We start from the raw sequence: 22032 nt of genomic DNA on the forward strand, positions 1-22032 counted from the left end.
CATCACAGTTCACCATTATCAAGGACTGAGTACTAGGTAGTATGTGGTAATAAACAAATCCAAACGGATTCTGGTGTAAATGTGAACAAGCTCCTATACACGTCTGAACTCACTGCTGAGCCAAGGATAACTGTACATCTCCGGCCAGACACACTATGGCTCAGGAAATTCAAACTTCCTTAACTTAAGCATAAATTCTCAAGTTTATTTTGTTAATGGCGTTACACGACCGAGTTCCCATAACACAACCATTTCCGACGGTCCAACATCCCATATTCTACATACATCATTCCTCATAATACTTTGTTGTTCGTTATGGATCTAGTATTCGGTCAGGTACCACAGCTTGTCAGCATCATTCGTGGCCAACATCAAATACAAAGAAATGCATAAATAGAATATACTGGGACGAGTCATGCTAGAATTCATGCTGCCAAAATATCTGGTCTGAATTCATTGATATATAATGATATTGGCAGTATACTCTCCATATAGTATGGCTCTCCATAGCTATTCTCCTGCTAACTGATGTGCCTGAGGAAGTGCTGGATGGGGAAGGAACCTGCTGCTTTAATATACTATTTTCTGTTTATGGAGAATCGCGAAAACGTTTACTTTTGATGGCAATAATCAACTTTTGATGTTGATGACTACGATAATCCGTTTTCAGTCCTTGGATGGTCGAGGACAGTGAACACGAAGTAATGTTCGTCAGCGACTCAATGATCCGAGGACAGCTGAAGAAATCATGCGCCAGAAACCCTTCACACCGTAAATGTTTATGTTTTCCAGGTGCTCGTGTAGATGTTGAGGACGCTGTATCCGAGGTTCGTGGTGTCATTAACGATAATATATCCGTTATTTGTCATGCAGGTCCTAACGATGTACTGAGGGAAAGATCGGTGAAGCTGTTGGTGAAATATTGGGGAATGATTCTACGTTTTCGAGAAAGAACTAATAATGTGATTTTAGGGGGCGTACAGCCTTCCATAGTAAGACGTTCAGTCTAAGTAATATATTGGTAAACCTCTATTTTCAGGGAGGAATTGAATTCAGAAACTTGTGGCGAGATTTCTACATGTCGTCTGATATGTTTATGAAGGACGGACTACACCTGAGTGGAGTGGAAGCTGTGCGTTTTGGTTGGGTCCATAGTGAGTCTACACGCAGCCCGTGTGGAACAGACCCATCCCCGTCCGTAAGTGCAATTCGAATTATGTCAGTTTCATCTACAAATATCTTGTGTTAACTCTCTGTGTAGACGCAATAAAAATGTCAGAGTTAAAGATAACAATGGTTGAAGGAAAATATATTATGATTGCCATTTCCGGATCTTGGTTAGATATCAACAATAGAGATATCCTCGTCAAATGCTAAAGTCCAGGGTACGTCGTGTTTACTAGGGATAGGGTAAACAAAAGTAGGCGGTGGTGTATTGCTCTTTGTTAAAGACCATTGAAATCCCGTTGTTAAAAATGGTGTAACTTGAGAATGTCGTCTTCATTTTCGTGGAAATTAACGATAAAATTTTGTAAGAAAACAACAATAAGACTTATTTAAACGCCTCGTGATCAGTTAGCAGAAATTTATAATGAACAAAATGATATTAAAGTCGGTTTCAACAAATCGATATCTAAATGAGGAAAATCCCTTTCCAGTACTTCCTTGTGTGAACTCGACCTAAATTTGCAACATGGTCTCCTAATCCAATTACTCGAGAAACCTTCTCGCGACAAAAATATATAGAATTTATTTCTTCACAACAAATCAACGTCACGTTAACAATGTTGGAGAAAAGTTTGGTACGTGGGATCACACGATACTTAAGGTCGTTTTCAATACCGCGTGATGCGCTGTTAGTAGTCAACTTGACTGACGGTTGCGAAAATATACCCAATTTCAAGCATGAAAATTTTAATGATCTTCGCATTACGCTTGGCAGGCAAACCTGGGATGGTATGGTCAATGAAAACATGAACGTATCTTGAAAAAGCTTCTGGCGAACCTTCGAAGCAGTTGAGTGAACGAACATACTTGCCATCATCCGAGGATAATGAAGCAGGCGAAAAATGAGATAGTGAAGCCCTTAACTGCCTTCTTCAATAAGTCACTTGCTACAGGAAATGTTCCAGATGAATGGAAGTTTGCCAGTGTAACACCGATATTGAAAAAAGGTAATAAGTCACTGCTTGATAATTATAGTCCAATTAGCTTAACGTCTGTAGTTGGGGAACTTATGGAAACGATCATTCGAGATAGAATCGTAAACCAGTTAGAGGACAACCATTTAATTTTCAGCATGGTTTTCAACGAAATCGTTCATTATTGACAAATCTGCTTGATTTCCTTTGTGATATAATCAACAAATATGACGAAAGTAAAACGGCTGATGCCATCTGCTTAGATTTTCAAAAACATTCGATATAGGTTCCACATCAAAGGAACCTTGCATAGCATTGTTGTTGTGGACAGGAAACACAGTCATGATTAATGGTCGAGCCTCAGAATGGTTACGCGTAACAAGTGGAGTGCCACAAGGATTAGTTTGGGACCGATTCTCTTTGCCATATGTATTAATGAATTTGATACTGGGCTGCATTACATGATATGAAAATTAGCTGTTGATACAAAGTTAGGAAATTAACCTTCAAATGAACCCGAATGTCTGCAGCTTCAAACTTCAGACAAACTGGTGGATTAGGCTCATAGGTGGCAAATGAATTTTAAATTTAATTAGTGCAAGGTATTACGCATTCGTAGCAAAACCGAAAAAACAAACCATAGTATGAATTTTGTTGAACTGAGGAATTGAGGAAGAAGACTTGGCATAATGATCTTAGGTGACCCCAAACTATATTACCAGTGAACAAAAGTAGTGAAAAGGGTGGACAAAATTCTTGGATTCATAGGTAGTCCTATCGAATTTAAGTCCAGGGAAATCATCCTTACTCTATACATCTTGAATATTGTGTTCAGTTATTGCCAACCTACCTAAATAAAGACAGACAGGATGGAGAATGCAGCGTCTAGCTACTATTATGATTCCCAGCCTGAGAAACATATCGTACGAGAGCAGATTAAACAAAATGAATCTATTTACTTTTAGAGAAGAGAAGGGTGAGAGGTGATCTCATACAAGTATTCTGATTATCAAAGGTTTTGATGAGCTGACCAGCTACTCAAGGCTTGAGTTGGCTGTTTTCATTCGTAGTAATAGATACAAACTCTTGGCCAAACGTTTTACCCCGAAACGAGGCGAATCACTCCCTCTTTAACAGGATCGTCAGCATAAGGAACGATTTGACACGTAGAGTGGTTGAAAGCAGAACTTTTGATACGTTTATGAATAGACCTGATAAATGTATCGCTTCAAGACCACGACTTGCAGTATTTTGGTCTCCTTAGGTCACTGACAGTTTGAAAGTTATGTCCTTTGAATCATCTGTACAGCTTTTAATTTTCACCATAGTAAACTGGGAGTTTCTGATATTTTCCACGATCACAAACAGTCTCGAATGGACCCATTGGTCTGTTGCTGTTTAAACTCATTTGCACATCAAAAAGGAATTTAGGACATAGCTACTCTCCTCAAGCAATGATCCTCGTCATAGATCATCAGCTTTTGTGCTATCCTTCCTTCCCTGGTACTCCGTCTTGGTGACTTTTCCACCTTAACTAGATGCCTGGACAGGACATATACAAACATAATGTTCATTGTGTATAATTCTTGAATAAGGATACATTCGGTGATGTTCATTACTTGTAAAATACATAAGGATCACATCCATATACACCAGCAGTAGTTATAACACTCCTGGTGGCCGGCCGCCTGTAGTGATGGTGGAGTGTTTAGATCTGCTTGTCCTGGAGACGACCGAACTCTTGGTTCCTGATGTAGAAGCTGGAGGCTTCCTGGCAGGGGGTGGCCGCCGACTCCACCACGCACGTCAACGCTTTCTGGTCGAACACGGTTCCCTCACCACACATGAAGCTGAGGAGATGTACATTAATTAGCAGAGCGTAATAAAGAGGCCTGACAATTTCACTGTCTATATATATTACCAGATAAAAACTTATGATATATTGTATGAGTAGATTATAGCCAACAGCGTTACCAAAGTCTTCTTTACCTTATATCTAGATATAATCACACAGAACTCACCTGAACCGACTGCTGTGGCCAGAGAGGGCGGGGTTACACACGTGGAAGACGCGACAGAAGTTGTCTTGGTCGGCGTAGTAGCCGTAAGGACGGTCAACGCAGGTGAACGAGGTGGAGATGCCACCAAGCAGCAAACTGTCACCAGAGAGGGACCCTAACTGCGGAATGTTCTCCTGGATCTGACCGTTTTGAGAGAACCTCTGGTTCTGGCTTCCACGTACCCCACTCTGCTGGAATTCACCAGACTGGAACCTATTCTGGTTCAGTTGGAAATCTCCCGACTGGAATCTATTATTGCCACTGGAAGACTCAAGTTGGCCTGTAACGCCCTGGATGCTTTCAAACCCACTGCCACGCTGGAACCCTATACCACCCTGGATGGAACTGCCACTCTGGAATCCACTGCCATTATCAGATCCACTAGTACTGCTCTGGAAGCCACTACTGCTTTGGGAGCCACTGCCACTTTGTAAACCAGTACCGGTCTGGAAGCCACTGCCCCTGTGGAAGTCACTGCCTTTCTGGACACCAATGACACCTTGGAGTAAGCTGCCTTGTGAGTCCTTAGTCGCCTGTGATATGCTGGTATGAGAGCCACTGTCACCTTGGAAGGAGCTGCTGCCAGCATGTAAAGAGCTACTATGGAGGCCATCGGCGCTCTGGAAACTACTACCGGTCTGGAAGCCACTCTGAACATTCTTGTCCCTATTGAAGGAGTTTTCACTCACTTGTGAGAATCTGTGTTGAGAGGTACTATCGTCCTGGAAGGAAGTCCTGCCAGCCTGGAAAGAGCTACTCTCAAAGCCACTGCCGTCCTGGAAAGAGTTGCTCAGAGAACCACTTCCAGCACCAATGGAGCTGCCATGGTAGTTGTTACTACCCTTAAATGAACTGCTCTGAAAGCTCTTGCTATCCTGTATGGAGTCACTTTGAGGGCTATTGCCAAACTGGCTAGCACTACTATGCTGACCATTGTCATCCTGGAAAGAGTTGCTCAGAGAGACACTAACACCAGCGGAGGAACTGTCCTGGAACTCATTACCGCCCTGAGTTGAACTGCTCTGGAATCTACTGCCACCCTTGATGGAGCTACTCTGGTGGCCAAGAGCGGAACTGCCCTGAACTTCACTCACACTGTGGAATGAACTGCTCTGTGATCCACTACCATCCTGGGTTAAGCTACCCTGGATACTACTGCTGCTCTGGAACTGACTACTGCTGTCATGGGCGGAGGTGGAAGCGAAGGATCCAGGACCAGCCAGTTTGACAGCAGGGGTGTAGTTAGGCCTTTGGTTGTCTTGCTGAGCCCAAGCCAAGGCCACTACCAACACTGGAAACGCATTCCATTATTAGTTGTAACCACTACATTTCCATAAATTGTAAAGTTATGTTTATTCAGATTTCCAACAGACATATGCAAAAGACGTAGACATTTGGAACCATATCTTACCAAACACGAAGGTCTTCATAGCAGTGATGTTGAGCTCTCTGGAACGTGTGAGGTGTCCATCGCTCCGTTGGTCTATATATACTCAGGATCGGCTGGAGGGAGCGAGTGGCGTGAAAGTTCATTATACAACAATAGCTCCAGAAATCCTATGGACCGATACTTGACACTACATGATGAAGGTATGAGATCCTTCAGGAACTGTTGATATGTTGGATGAAGAACACATTATGGCCGCCCACCACCCACCTTGGTCCAGTTCTCATGAGTCTACCATATAAACAGGTTCAGCCCAGGACGCCTCCTACTGAGCCACCTTCACCCTCAACATCTCCACTGGGCCCAACATCAACCTCTGCTCCAGCTGTTGAACTGACTGTCCACCAAGACCACCGTGTCCTCATACTGTTGATAACGACGATGAAGCTTCATATGTCACTGAACGATTGAACATCTTTGTTTACCTTCTGCTTTCCTAGTTATGAGATGGAGGAAACCATCCATGATCTGCTGTGTTCTTACCAAGGTCAGGTGCCTCATGCTGCCGCTGAAAAGTTATTGACCTCATTATTTCAGTTCGTGTTAGTACTGAGTGAAAGTGTGGAAACCTTGCCTTAAGCTTAGAGATCGTGGTCCTGCCACAAGTGACATCATCATCAGAAGCCAGAAAGATTCACTCAACTTCTAGACTGAGTGGAAAGTGAAGTCTGACTCTGTTTCAAAAGCTGAAAAGCCACGTAGCTGGTTCAAGATACATAAAACCTGGAGTAAAGACCTCATATAGGTAGTTCGTCTGGCATGGTGGTCACGATGAAGGTAGATCGCCAACATTGGTGGTGTCTGGAAAGGTGGAGCGATGAGCTGTCGTGAATGTTGGGCATTTCTTGCTCCCGTGAAAGACAACGACCTTGGTGGGTGTAGTGTCATGCTACTACGACTACGAGTTGGTGTTGGTGGCCGTGTGAATCCCTCGGCTCCTATTGGCCAGGGGGTTACAGGTCTTCTGCGGGGCCCCGCCCACACCCATAACTCTCAGGGTATATAAAGGCGGGGGAGCAGCGGTCAGGACATAGTCGCTCACGTCTCACAGCAACAGCAGCAACCATGAAGACCCTCCTCGTCCGTGAGTTGAAAATGTTCACTGCAGAACTTGCTTAAATTTACTTCTGTAGAAATGTTTATTAGCGTCCTTGGTAGACAACAGAAAATTGACTCTAATATCAACATTTCTCTGTTGGCTGTTAGCCTGAAAGTGTGGATGTCACTCTGGGAACAGTATTCATTTTCTTATAAGGTGACAGACTTTCATCATTATCGCGGTACGAGTCATACTAAGTTAAACAGTGTTTTCTGTAGGTAAAGTTATCTAAACATTGGTTTAAGAACGTATATGTATGTTTGGTTTGACTTTCTGAACCTTAAATCTTCAGTACTTGCAAAGGTGTAAGATGTTGTGAGTGGCGGTACGTTCTATAAGAAATTAAAGATGTTCGGCTTTGTAAGATTTGTGACTCTGACGGAGGTCTAAGATGATGTATGTTCACAGTGGTGTTGGCGGCGGTGGCCATGGGTCAGCAATTCCAGCTGTCGAGGGACTTCACTCCTGCCGTTAAACTTGCTGGTCCTGGATCCTTCCGGCAAACTGGAGGCTCCTCCTTCACCTCTGGAAACAACGACCAATTTCTAAGTAACTCATTCCAATCCGCTGGTAACTTCCAGAACAACCAGAGATCCAACTTCAGGTCTGGATTGGCTGGCAGCAGCTTCTCCAGTCAGTTTGGGTCTTTGCAAAATAATGATCAGTTCCAGACCAATGCCGCTGACCGAAATCAGTTTCAGGATACTTCATTCCAGCAGAACCAACAAAATGCCGTAAACGCCTTCCAACAGATCCTTGGTAACACCTTCCAGTCAGGTGCTGCTCGCCAGTTGAGTGGAAACCGATTGCAGTCCAGCTCCATTACACAGGATTCTGATGGCACATTCCAGAGCAGCACATCCCAGCAGAACAGTGGTAGTCGCTTCCAGACAGTCACGTCTCAGCAAGATACAGGGAGCCGTTTCAAGGGCACTGGCAACCAACAGACTTTCGGAAATAGCTTCCAGGCTGACTCCAACCAACAGAATTTTGCCAATCGCTTCCTGGACTCTTTCAATCAACAAAATGATGGAAGCCGCCTCCAGACAAACATCAACCAGCAAAACGCTGCCAACAGCTTCCAAGACAGTTCCAGCAGTCGCTCCTCACAGCAAAGTCAGTTGCAGGATGAAGCTTTCCAGCGATCTGGATCTTCATTTGAGACCTACGGCATCTTTGAGCCCCTAAACCTTCCCTCTGGTGCCAGCGAACTGCTTGGTAGCATCTCCACATCGTTCACCTGCGTTGACCGTCCTTACGGCTACTACGCCGACCAAGACAACTTCTGTCGTGTCTTCCATGTGTGTAATCCCGCCCTCTTCTCTGATGGTGCAGTACAAACTTACCAATACAGGTGAGTCCCATGTTATCAAGTCTGGATATATAGATTAGTCAGTACTTCCTAGTGTTAGTTTGGACTATAAGGGTTGTATATTCATGTTATGTGGAGTAGTTGTGTCCCAGAGAGTATAGATAATGATGTTACTGTATGGCTCCCTTAATGTATTATGACCATCAATGTACATCTCCTCAGCTTCATGTGTGGTGAGGGAACCGTGTTCGACCAGAAGGAGTTGACGTGCGTGGTGGAGTCGGCGGCCACCCCCTGCCAGGAAGCCTCTAACTTCTACATCAGGAACCAAGAGTTCGGTCTGCCTCAGGAAAAGTTCTAAACTCTGCACCATCACTGTACTACCAACTGTAACGCTCTCTCTGTCTCCTGATGCCACACTAGTATTGTATTTTGTAATGGAAGGAAAAAAGATACGATTTTGAACGCTGACTTTCATTTCAATCGTAGTTGTGTATAACCACAGCTGTTAGAAATTGTCTAAGAATAGTTTTGACAGCATTACCCACAAGAAGTGTCAACCAGCCTGAGTCTCAGGGTTGGTTCAGATGTTAACGTTTGATTTGATGAGATAATTCTGAATATCACTCAAGGAAGAAATACTCATCTCTTCCGACTTACTTTCATAACTATCCTACGTTCCATGATTATTCCTATAGCATAAGACTTTGAAGATGTTATTTTAATTTTGAAACAAAAGGTTTTTTGAGCTGAAAAATGCCCTGAACTGTTGCCTGCATTTTTTTTTTTTTTTCTAAGTAAGATAAATTTTCTTGAAGACCTCATAAGTAATATTTTTCAAGCTGAATACAAATCGTGCGTTAAAATATCATTAGTTCGTTTATATGACTTCTAATTAAGCTGCTAATTGAAGGCAATTTTTGAAGCATTATCTAATCACTTGCATCGTATTTACTAAGCGTGTATTGGTAACAGAGAGCATTATGATATATTTTCCATAATTATTACAATTAAAGAAGAGTTTGAATATTCTATAATTCAATTTTGAAACAAAATGTTTTTTGAGCTACAATTTTTTTTTTTTTCTTACTTATTTTTCTCAGAAAATAGATTTCCTTCAGAACCTCATCATAAGGAATATTTTTCTTCCTGAGTACAAATCTGGGGTTAAAATATTTGTTCGTCTATATATGATTCTAATTCAGTTGTTAATTGAAGACAATTATTGAAGCTTTATCTGATCACTTGCATCATAATTACTAAGTATTTATCGGTAACAGAGAGCATTATGATATATTTTCTATAATTATTTCAATACCATAAGAGTTTGAATATGTTGTTTCAATTTTGAAATAACGAGTTTTTTAGCTGAAAAATACCCTGGACTATTACCTGCAATTTTTTGTATTTTTCTTATGAAAATAGATTTCCTTTAAAATCTCATTATAAGAAATATTTTTCATGCTGTATTCAAATCTGGGTCAAAATATCATTTGGTCGTATATATGACTTCTAATTAAGCTGTAAATTGAAGGCAATTTTTGAAGCATTATCTAATCATTTGCATCGGAATTAGTAGGTATCTATCGATAGCATAGAGCATTGTGATATGTTATCCATAATAATTTCAGTTTCAGAAGTTTTTGTTTATGTTATATTTCAATTTTGAAACAAAAAGTTTTTTGAGCTGAAAAATACCCTGAACTATTACCTGCAATTTTTTGTATTTTTTCAGAAAAAATAGATTTCCTTTAAAACCTCATTATAAGGAATGTTTTTCATGCTGAATTCAAATCTGGGGTTAAGATATCATTTGTTCGTATATATGACTTCTAATTAAGCTGTTATTGAACGCTATTTTTGAAGCATTTACTAATCACTTGCATGTATTTATTAAGCATGTATCGGTAACAGGGAGCTTTATGTTGTATTTTCTATAATTATTTCAATTAAAGACAAGTTTCAGTAATTCATAATTCACTTTAGAAGCAAAAAGTTTTTTGAGCTGAAAAATACCCTGAACTGTTACGTGCAATTGTTTGTATTTTTCTCAGTAAAATAGATTTCCTTCAAAACCTCATTATAAGTAATATTTTTCATGCTGAACACAAATTGTGCGTTAAAATATGATTAGTTCGTCTGTATGACTTCTAATTAAGCTGTTAATTGAAGGCAATTTTTGGAGCATTATCTAATCACTTGCATCGTATTTACTAAGCGTATATCGGTACCTAAGAGCAGTATGATGTATTTATCATGATTATTTGAGTTACAGAAGAGTTTTCAATATGTTATTATTCAATTTAGAAATAAAAAGTTTTTTGAGCTGAAAAATACCCTGAACTATTTCCAGTAATTTCTTTTGTATTTTTCTCAGAAAATGAATTTCCTTCAAAACCTCGTCATAAGGAACATTTTTCATGCTGAATAAAAATGTGTGGTTAAGATATCATTTGGTCGTCTATATGACTTCTAATTAAGCTGTTAACTGAAGGCAATTTTTGAAGCGTTATCTATTCACATGCATTGTGTTTAGTAAGTACATATAGGTAACCGAGAGCATTATGATATATTTTCCATGATTACTTGAGTTACAGAAAAGATTGAATATGTTATAATTCAATTTTGAAATAAAAAGTTTTTTGAGCTGAAAAATACCTGCAATTTTTTGTATTTTTCTCAGAAAATAGATTTCCTTGAAAACCTCATTATAGATAACATTTTTCATGCTGAATACAAATCGGGGATTAACATATCATTTGGTTGCATATATGTCCTATAATTAAGCTGTTAATTGACAATTCCTAAAGCATTATCTAATCATTTCCATCGGAATTACTAGGTACCTATTGTTAACACTGGGCATTATGATATATTTTCCATGATTATTTCAATAACATAAGAGTTTGAATATGTTGTGTTTCAATTTTGAAACAAAAAGTTTTTTGAGCTGAAAAATAAACTGAACTATTACATGTAATTTTTGTATTTTTTTTTCAGAAAAATAGATTTCCTTTAAATCCTCATTATAAGGAACATTTTTCATGCTGAATTCAAATCTGAGGTTAAGATATCATTTCTTCGTATATATGACTTCTAATTAAGCCGTTCATTAAAAGCTATTTTTGAAGCATTATCTAATCACTTGCATGTATTTACTAAGCTAAGCATGTATCGGTATCAGAGAGCTTTATCATGTATTTTTATAATCATTTCAATTAAAGAAGTTACAATAATTTATAACTGAATTTAGAAGCAAAAAGTTTTTTGAGCTGAAGAATACCCTGAACTATTACGAGTATTTTTTTTTTTTTTTTTGTATTTTTCTCAGAAAGAAATTTCCTTCAAAACCTCATCATAAGGAATATTTTTCATGCTGAATACAAATTTGTGGTTAAGATATCATTTGGTCGTCTATATGACTTCTAAATAAACTGTTAATTGAAGGCAATTTTTGAAGCATTATATATTCACTTGCATCGTATTTCCTAAGTATGTATAGGTAACAAAGAGCATTATTAAATATTTTCCATGACCATTTGAGTTACAGAAGAGTTTGAATAAGTTATAATTCAATTTTGAAATAAAAAGTTTTTTGACCTGAAAAATACCCTGAACTATTACCTGCAATTTTTTGTATTTTTCTCAGAAAAATAGATTTCCTTGAAAACCTCATAATAGATAATATTTTTTATGGTGAATACAAATCAGGGGTTAACATATCATTTGGTCGCATCCATGTCCTACAATTAAGCAGTTAAATGACAATTTTTGAAGAATTATCTAATCATTTCCATCGTAATTACTAGGTACCTATTGTTACCACAGGGCATTATGATATATTTCCCATGATTATTTCAATGACATAAGAGTTTCAATATGTTGTGTTTCAATTTTGAAAGAAAAAGTTTTTTCAGCTGAAAAATATCCTGAACTATTACCTGCAATTTTTGTATTTCTTTCAGAAAAATAGATTTCCTTTAAAACCTCATTATATGGAACATTTTTCATGCTGAATTCATATCTGAGGTTAAGATATCATTTGTTCGTATATATGACTTCTAATTAAGCTGTTAATTGAAAGCTATTTTTGAAGCATTATCTAATCACTTGCATGTATTTACTAAGCTAAGCATGTATCGGTATCAGAGAGCTTTATCATGTATTTTTTTATAATTATTTCAATTAAAGAAGTTTCAATAATTTATAACTGAATTTAGAAGGAAAAAGTTTTTTGAGCTGAAAAATACCGTGAACTATTACGAGTATATTTTTTTTGTGTGTGTGTTTTTGTCACAAAGAAATTTCCTTCAAAACCTCATCATAAGGAATATTTTTCACGCTGAATACAAATTTGTGGCTAGATATCATTTGGTCGTCTATATGACTTCTAAATAAACTGTTAATTGAAGGCAATTTTTGAAGCATTATATATTCACTTGCATCGTATTTCCTAAGTATGTATAGGTAACAAAGAGCATTATGAAATATTTTCCATGATTATTTGAGTTACAGAAGAGTTTGAATATGTTATAATTCAATTTTGAAATAAAAAGTTTTTTGACCTGAAAAATACCCTGAACTATTACCTGCAATTTTTTGTATTTTTCTCAGAAAAATAGATTTCCTTGAAAACCTCATTATAGATATTATTTTTCATGCTGAATACAAATCGGAGGTTAACGTATCATTTAGTCGCATACATGTCCAATAATTAAGCTGTTAAATGACAATTTTTGAAGCATTATCTAATCATTTCCATCGTAATTACTAGGTACCTATTGTTACCACAGGGCATTATGATATATTTCCCATGATTATTTCAATAACATAAGAGTTTGAATATGTTGTGTTTCAATTTTGAAACAAAAAGTTTTTTGAGGTGAAAAATATGCTGAACTATTACTGCAATTTTTGTATTTTTTTTCAGAAAAATAGATTTCCTTTGAAACCTCATTATAAGGAACATTTTTCATGCTGAATTCAAATCTGAGGTTAAGATATCATTTGTTCGTATATATGACTTCTAATTAAGCTGTTAATTGAAAGCTATTTTTGAAGCATTATCTAATCACTTGCATATATTTACTAAGCTAAACATGTATCGGTATCAGAGAGCTTTATCATGTATTTTTTATAATTATTTCAATTAAAGAAGTTTCAATAATTTATAACTGAATTTAGAAGGAAAAAGTTTTTTGAGCTGAAAAATACCGTGAACTATTACGAGTATATTTTTTTTGTGTGTGTGTGTTTTTATCACAAAGAAATTTCCTTCAAAACCTCATCATAAGGAATATTTTTCATGCTGAATACAAATTTGTGGTTAAGATATCATTTGGTCGTCTATATGACTTCTAAATAAACTGTTAATTGAAGGCAATTTTTGAAGCATTATATATTCACATGCATCGTATTTCCTAAGTATGTATAGGTAACAGAGAGCATTATTAAATATTTTCCATGATTATTTGAGTTACAGAAGAGTTTGAATATGTTATAATTCAATTTTGAAATAAAAAGTTTTTTGACCTGAAAAATACCCTGAACTATTACCTGCAATTTTTTTGTATTTTTCTCAGAAAAATAGATTTCCTTGAAAACCTCATTATAGATAATGTTTTTCATGCTGAATACAAATCAGGGGTTAACATATCATTTGGTCGCATATATGTCCTATAATTAAGCTGTTAATTGACAATTTTTGAAGCATTATCTAATCATTTCCATCGTAATTACTAGGTACCTATTGTTACCACAGGGCATTATGATATATTTTCCATGATTATTTCAATAACATAAGAGTTTGAATATGTTGTGTTTCAATTTTGAAAGAAAAAGTTTTTTGAGCTGAAAAATATCCTGAAGTATTACCTGCAATTTTTGTATATTTTTCAGAAAAATAGATTTCCTTTAAAACCTCATTATAAGGAACATTTTTTCATGCTGAATTCAAATCTGAGGTTAAGACATCATTTGTTCGTATATATGACTTCTAATTAAGCTGTTAATTGAAAGCTATTTTTGAAGCATTATCTAATCACTTCCATGTATTTACTAAGCTAAGCATGTATCGGTATCAGAGAGCTTTATCATGTATTTTTTATGATTATTTCAATTAAAGAAGTTTCAATAACTTATAACTGAATTTAGAAGGAAAAAGTTTTTTGAGCTGAAAAATACCCTGAACTATTACGAGTATTTTTTTTTTTTTGTGTTTTTTTCAGAAAGAAATTTCCTTCAAAACCTCATCATAAGGAATATTTTTCATGCTGAATACAAATTTGTGGCCAAGATATCATTTGGTCGTCTATATGACTTCTAAATAAACTGTTAATTGAAGGCAATTTTTGAAGCATTATATATTCACTTGCATCGTATTTCCTAAGTATGTATAGGTAACAGAGAGCATTATTAAATATTTTCCATGATTATTTGAGTTACAGAAGAGTTTGAATATGTTATAATTCAATTTTGAAATAAAAAGTTTTTTGACCTGAAAAATACCCTGAACTATTACCTGCAATTTTTTGTATTTTTCTCAGAAAAATAGATTTCCTTGAAAACCTCATGATAGACATTATTTTTCATGGTGAATACAAATCGGGGGTTAACATATCATTTGGTCGCATACATGTCCTATAATTAAGCTGTTAAATGACAATTTTTGAAGCATTATCTAATCATTTCCATCGTAATTACTAAGTACCTATTGTTACCACAGGGCATTATGATATATTTCCCCTGATTATTTCAATAACAAAAGAGTTTAAATATGTTGTGTTTCAATTTTGAATAATAAGCTTTTTGAGCTGAAAAATATCCTGAACTCTTTCCTGCAATTTTTGTATATTTTTCAGAAAGATAGATTTTCTTTAAAACCTCATTATAAGATATATTTTTCATGCTGAATTCAAATCTGAGGTTAAGATATCATTTGTTCGTATATATGACTTCTAATTAAGCTGTTAATTGAAAGCTATTTTTGAAGCATTATCTAATCACTTGCATGTATTTACTAAGCTAAGCATGTATCGGTATCAGAGAGCTTTATCATGTATTTTTTATAATTATTTCAATTAAAGAAGTTTCAATAATTTATAACTGAATTTAGAAGGAAAAAGTTTTTTGAGCTGAAAAATACCCTGAACTATTACGAGTATATTTTTTGTGTGTGTGTGTGTGTTTTTGTCACAAAGAAATTTCCTTCAAAACTTCATCATAAGGAATATTTTTCAAGCTGAATACAAGTTTGTCGCTAAGATATCATTTGGTCGTCTATATGACTTCTAAATAAAACGTTAATTGAGGGTAATTTTTGAAGCATTATATATTCACTTGCATCGCATTTCCTAAGTATATTGAGATAACAGAGAGCATTATTAAATATTATCCATGATTATTTGAGTTACAGAAGAGTTTGAAAATGTTATAATTCAATTTTGAAATAAAAAGTTTTTTGACCTGAAAAATACCCTGAACTATTACCTGCAATTTTTTGTATTTTTCTCAGAAAAATAGATTTCCTTGAAAACCTCATGATAGACATTATTTTTCATGGTGAATACAAATCGGAGGTTAACATATCATTTGGTCGCATACATGTCCTATAATTAAGCTGTTAAATGACAATTTTTGAAGCATTATCTAATCATTTCCATCGTAATTACTAGGTACCTATTGTTACCACAGGGCATTATGATATATTTCCCATGATTATTTCAATAACAAAAGAGTTTGAATATGTTGTGTTTCAATTTTGAAACAAAAAGTTTTTTGAGCTGAAAAATATCCTGAACTATTACCTGCAATTTTTGTATTTTTTTCAGAAAAATAGATTTCCTTTAAAACCTCATTATAAGGAACATTTTTCATGCTGAATTCAAATCTGAGGTTAAGATATCATTTGTTCTTATATATGACTTCTAATTAAGCTGTTAATTGAAAGCTATTTTTGAAGCATTATCTAATCACTTGCATGTATTTACTAAGCTAAGCATATATCGGTATCAGAGAGCTTTATCATGTATTTTTTATAATTATTTCAATTAAAGAAGTTTCAATAATTTATAACTGAATTTAGAAGGAAAAAGTTTTTTGAGCTGAAAAATACCCTGAACTATTACGAGTATATTTTTTTTGTGTGTGTGTTTTTGTCACAAAGAAATTTCCTTCAAAACCTCATCATAAGGAATATTTTTCATGCTGAATACAAATTTGTGGTTAAGATATCATTTGGTCGTCTATATGACTTCTAAATAAACTGTTAATTGAAGGCAATTTTTGAAGCATTATATATTCACTTGCATCGTATTTCCTAAGTATGTATAGCTAACAGAGAGCATTATGAAATATTTTCCATGATTATTTGAGTTACAGAAGAGTTTGAATATGTTATAATTCAATTTTGAAATAAAAAGTTTTTTGACCTGAAAAATACCCTGAACTATTACCTGCAATTTTTTGTATTTTTCTCAGAAAATTAGATTTCCTTGAAAACCTCATTATAGATAATATTTTTCTTGCTGAATAGAAATCGGTGGTTAACATATCATTTGGTCGCATATATGTCCTATAATTAAGCTGTTAATTGACAATTTTTGAAGCATCATCTGATCATTTCCATCGTAATTACTAGGTACCTATTGTTACCACAGGTCATTATGATATATTTCCCATGATTATTTCAATAACAAAAGAGTTTGAATATATTGTGTTTCAATTTTGAAAGAAAAAGTTTTTTGAGCTGAAAAATATCCTGAACTATTACCTGCAATTTTTGTATATTTTTCAGAAAAATAGATTTCCTTTAAAACCTCATTATAAGGAACATTTTTCATGCTGAATTCAAATCTGAGGTTAAGATATCATTTGTTCGTATATATGACTTCTAATTAAGCTGTTAATTGAAAGCTATTTTTGAAGCATTATCTAATCACTTGCATGTATTTACTAAGCTAAGCATGTATCGGTATCAGAGAGCTTTATCATATATTTTTTATAGTTATTTCAATTAAAGAAGTTTCAATAATTTATAACTGAATTTAGAAGGAAAAAGTTTTTTGAGCTGAAAAATACCGTGAACTATTACGAGTATATTTTTGTTTTGTGTGTGTGTGTGTCTGTGTTTTTCTAACAAAGAAATTTCCTCAAAACCTCATCATAAGGAATATTTTTCATGCTGAATATAAATTTGTGGCTAAGATATCATTTGATCGTCTATATGACTTCTAAATAAACTGTTAATTGAAGGCAATTTTTGAAGCATTATATATTAACTTGCATCGTATTTCCTAAGTATGTATAGGTAACAGAGAGCATTATTAAATATTTTCCATGATTATTTGAGTTACAGAAGAGTTTGAATATGTTATAATTCAATTTTGAAATAAAAAGTTTTTTGACCTGAAAAATACCCTGAACTATTACCTGCAATTTTTTGTATTTTTCTCAGAAAAATAGATTTCCTTGAAAACCTCAGTATAGATAATATTTTTCATTCTGAATAGAAATCGGAGGTTAACATATCATTTGGTCGCTTACATGTCCTATAATTAAGCTGTTAATTGACAATTTTTGAAGCATTATCTAATCATTTCCATCGTAATTACTAGGTACCTATTGTTACCACAGGGCATTATGATATATTTCCCATGATTATTTCAATAACAAAAGAGTTTGAATATGTTGTGTTTCAATTTTGAAACAAAAAGTTTTTTGAGGTGAAAAATATCCTGAATTATACCTGCAATTTTTGTATTTTTTTCAGAAAAATAGATTTCCTTTAAAACCTCATTATAAGGAACATTTTTCATGCTGAATTCAAATCTGAGGTTAAGATATCATTTGTTCGTATATATGACTTCTAATTAAGCTGTTAATTGAAAGCTATTTTTGAAGCATTATCTAATCACTTGCATGTATTTACTAAGCTAAGCATGTATCGGTATCAGAGAGCTTTATCATGTATTTTCTATAATTATTTCAATTAAAGAAGTTTCAATAATTTTTAACTGAATTTAGAAGGAAAAAGTTTTTTGAGCTGAAAAATACCGTGAACTATTACGAGTATATTTTTTTTGTTTGTGTGTTTTTGTCACAAAGAAATTTCCTTCAAAATGTCATCATAAGGAATATTTTTCATCCTGAATACAAATTTGTGGTTAAGATATCATTTGGTCGTCTATATGACTTGTAAATAAACTGTTAATTGAAGGCAATTTTTGAAACATTATATATTCACTTGCATCGTATTTCCTAAGTATGTATAGGTAACAGAGAGCATTATTAAATATTTTACATGATTATTTGAGTTACAGAAGAGTTTGAATATGTTATAATTCAATTTTGAAATAAAAAGTTTTTTGACCTGAAAAATACCCTGAACTATTACCTGCAATTTTTTGTATTTTTCTCAGAAAAATAGATTTCCTTGAAACCCTCATTATAGATAATATTTTTCATGCTGAATACAAATCGGAGGTTAACATATCATTTGGTCGCATCCATGTCCTATGATTAAGCTGTTAAATGACAATTTTTGAAGCATTATCTAATCATTTCCATCGTAATTACTAGGTACCTATTATTACCACAGGGCATTATCATATATTTCTCATGATTATTTCAATAACAAACGAGTATGAATATGTTGTGTATGAATGTGTTGTGTTTACGAGCATTTTCCTTTTTTTTTTTTTTGTCTTTTTCTCAGATAAATTTCCTTCAAAGTCTCATCATAAGGAATATTTTTCATGCTGAATCTGTGGTTAAGATATCTGTGCTTAAGATATCATTTGGTCGTCTATATGACTTCTAAACAAGCTGTTAATTGAAGGCAATCTTTGAAGCATTATATATTCACTTGCATTGTATTTCTAAGTATGTATAGGTAACAGAGAGCATTATGATATATTTTCCATGATTATTTGAGTTACAGAAGAGTTTGAATATGTTATGATTCAATTTTGAAATAAACAGATTTTTGAGCTGTAATATATCCTTAAGTATTACTTGCATTTGTTTGTGTTTTCTCAGAAAAATAGATTTCTATCAAAACCTCATTATAAGGAATATTTTTTCACACTTGATATAAAGCAGGGAATAAAATATCATTTGGTTGTATGTCCGATAATGAAGCTTTTAAATGAAAACAATTTTTGTAGCATTATCTAATCATTTGCATCGTAATTTGTAGGTATCTATCGATAACAGAGAGCATTGTGATATATTTTTCGTAATTATTTCAGTTACAGAAGTTTTTGAATATATTTCAATTTTGAAACAAAAAGTTTTTTTTAGGTGAAAAATACCCTGAACTATTACCTGCATTTTTTTTTTTTTTTTGTATTTTTCTCAGAAAAAAATAGATTTCTTTCAAAGCCTCATTATAGAGAATATTTTCATGCTGAATACAAATCGGGGGTTAACATATCATTTGGTCATATGTATGTCCTATAATCAAAACTGTTGAATGAAGACAATTTTGAAGTATCAACTTATAATATTTGCATCGTTTTAACTATGTATATCTTTCGGTAACCAAGAGAATTATGATATATTTTTCATAATTATATCAATTACGGAAGAGTTTCAATATGGTATGTTTCGGTTTTGAAGCAAAAAGTATTTTGATCTGAAAAATATCCTGAAATTTTGTCTGCAATTTTTCGTATATTTTTTTTCAGAAAGATAGATTTCCTTTAAAATCTCATTATAAGAAATATTTTTCGTGCTGAATACAAATTTGATGAATCATCATTTAGTCGTGTATATGAACTCTAATCAAGCTGTTAAATGAAAACAATCTTTTAAAATTTATGTAATTATTTCTATCGTATTAACTAGGTATCTTTTAGTAAAAGAGATCATTATGATATATTTTCCATGATTATTACAATTACAGAAGTTTTTGAATGATATATTTCAATTTTGAAACAAAAAGTTTTTAAGCTGAAAAATACATTGAACTATTACCTGCAATGTTTTTTTTTGTATTTTTCTCAGAGAAATAGATTTCCCCCAAAACCTCATATTAGGAATATTTTTCATGCTGAAAAATATAGGGTTAAGATATCATTAGGTCGTCTAAATGACCTCTAGTTAAGCTGTTAAATGAAGACAATGAAGCATTATCTGCTCATTTGCATCGTATTTCTTAGGTATCTATTGGTAACAAACAGCATTATGATATATTTCCTATTATTACATCAATTACGGAAGTGTCTGAATATATCATGTTTCAATTTTGAAACAAAACCTTTTTGGAGCTGAAAACTATCCTGAACCTGTATAAGGTTTTTTTTCTCGGAAAAATAGATTTCCTTCAAAACTTCATTATGAGGAATATTTTTCATGCTGAATTCAAATCTGGGGTTAAAATATCATTTGGTCGTCTGTCTGACCTCTAATTAAGCTGTTAAATGAAAATTTTTGAAGAATTATCTAATAATTTGCATTGTATTTACCAAGTATCTATCGGTAACAGAGAGCATTATGATATATTTTTCATGATTATTTCAATTGCAGAAGAGTTTTGATAAATTTCAATTTTGAAACAAAAGTTTTTTTGAGGTGAAAATTGCCTCCATATGACTTCTAATCAAGCTCTTAAATGAAGAAAATTTTTGAAGCATTATCTAATCATTTGCCTCGTATTTACTAGGTATCTATCAGTAACAGAGAGCATTATGATGTATTTTCCACGAATCAGGAAACAGCGATTAAGTATGATAAATAAATAAATACCTCTGTTTTAGTGCAATGAGAATAAAGGTGACAAAATATAAGAATGCTATGCGGTTTCCTCCTTTGGGTACATAATTGTTATTTGTAGTATTTACATCTTTCTTGTGGTTAGATATAAATCATGCTGGAGATAAACTATTAAATTGTTGTTATTGAAGCATTATGCAACTGGGGTTGGATTTCGGATTCTGAGTTAGACTTATTGGATTAGGTGTCGTCCTTATACGAACGGCCCCCTTTATTTCCTATTATGGCTAGTTATATTACTCTTTTTCTATGCTTAATGTTAACACGAATTCATTTAAATGAGGACAGATTAATCGATCTTGTTCATATTTTGTTATTCTAATTTCTTCTGGATGATGAGATAGTCTGTGGGAGATGTAGAGATGCAATGATGTCGAGATGAAACCATCCAACCCTGGAAATAATCTCAGTGTTTAGTTTGGAAGGTAGGGTGTGTAAGGTTAAGCTTACGAGTACAAGTTCATTTGTTCACCTGTTGCCTAACCACTGACCTCAGGTTGGTATTTCTGCAAGAATATTTTAACTCTTAAGTCTCTTAAAACTTACCCAAGCGGTGCCCAAGGGAGTTGGACGGAGGTGGGGACGACAGACTGCATATTTTGTTTACAGTCCATCTTGGTGATGCAATCCATATCTATTTTAGATTAGATGAATTCCAGTGGAGTTTGTAGCTTCATTAACCGGATTTGAGGGGAATTGACGATTGTGTTTATATTCCAGCTTGAATTGACTCATCGGCAAGCCAACGAAGTTACAATTATCTGCTTGAAGAACGCACTTTAAGAATGTTCAGTCGGCAAGCAGCTTCCGCAGTGCTGGGCCATAGTGGATCACGGTGGGCCCTGCTAGGTCGGACTAGGCCATGGGACAGCTCAGCCAGCATGGCCAGGTGCCTTAACACCACCACCAAAGACAATGTCTCCACCCCACAGGTGAGTTTGTGTGTTAGTGTTAATGGTGTCATATTCCTGGAGCATGTTCGACATACTTTTGTGATATAATTCTTCTTTCTGATGTATTGCAGATGGATATTTTGGTAATGTTATAGTTTAAGCCTCACAGAAGATAGGAAATGTATTTATTATAAAATCAGGTATCTCCCTTAACATTCCTTGCATGAGGCATGATCTGTTAGAATACTCTCAACTGTTATATAGTGCCCTTTATTTTCATGAACTAATGTCTAAGTACGTAAGTGC

The 22032-nt window shown here is 34.4% G+C and overlaps 2 protein-coding genes across 4 annotated transcripts in view; both read left to right on the forward strand.

Moving 5' to 3' along the window:
• Window positions 1-754: 754 nt before the first annotated feature.
• On the forward strand, window positions 755-8974 carry LOC139755086 (uncharacterized). Of its 2 annotated transcripts, XM_071673194.1 has the most exons (4): window positions 755-827; window positions 1040-1198; window positions 7156-8101; window positions 8282-8974. In XM_071673194.1, the coding sequence occupies exons 3-4, from the start codon at window positions 7176-7178 to the stop codon at window positions 8418-8420; spliced, it is 1065 nt and encodes a 354-aa protein (XP_071529295.1). In that variant the 5' UTR covers window positions 755-827; window positions 1040-1198; window positions 7156-7175; the 3' UTR covers window positions 8421-8974. The 2 variants fall into 2 exon arrangements, with proteins under 2 accessions (XP_071529295.1, XP_071529294.1); XM_071673193.1 differs by lacking the exons at window positions 755-827; window positions 1040-1198 and adding an exon at window positions 6491-6732.
• A 12178-nt stretch (window positions 8975-21152) lies between these two features.
• LOC139755087 (complex I assembly factor ACAD9, mitochondrial-like) overlaps window positions 21153-22032 on the forward strand; it is a 39538-nt gene continuing 38658 nt past the window's right edge. Inside the window, exons 1-2 of one of the 2 annotated variants that reach the window (XM_071673196.1) lie at window positions 21153-21258; window positions 21554-21765. In XM_071673196.1, the coding sequence (XP_071529297.1) occupies window positions 21619-21765 (147 nt within the window). In that variant the 5' untranslated portion in view covers window positions 21153-21258; window positions 21554-21618. Of the gene's footprint in view, window positions 21330-21553; window positions 21766-22032 lie in introns of both variants that reach the window. The other variant, XM_071673195.1, reaches the window with a different exon arrangement.

This window comes from Panulirus ornatus, chromosome 18, assembly GCF_036320965.1.
Source record: "Panulirus ornatus isolate Po-2019 chromosome 18, ASM3632096v1, whole genome shotgun sequence".
In the NCBI taxonomy this organism is placed as follows: Eukaryota; Metazoa; Arthropoda; class Malacostraca; order Decapoda; family Palinuridae; genus Panulirus; species Panulirus ornatus.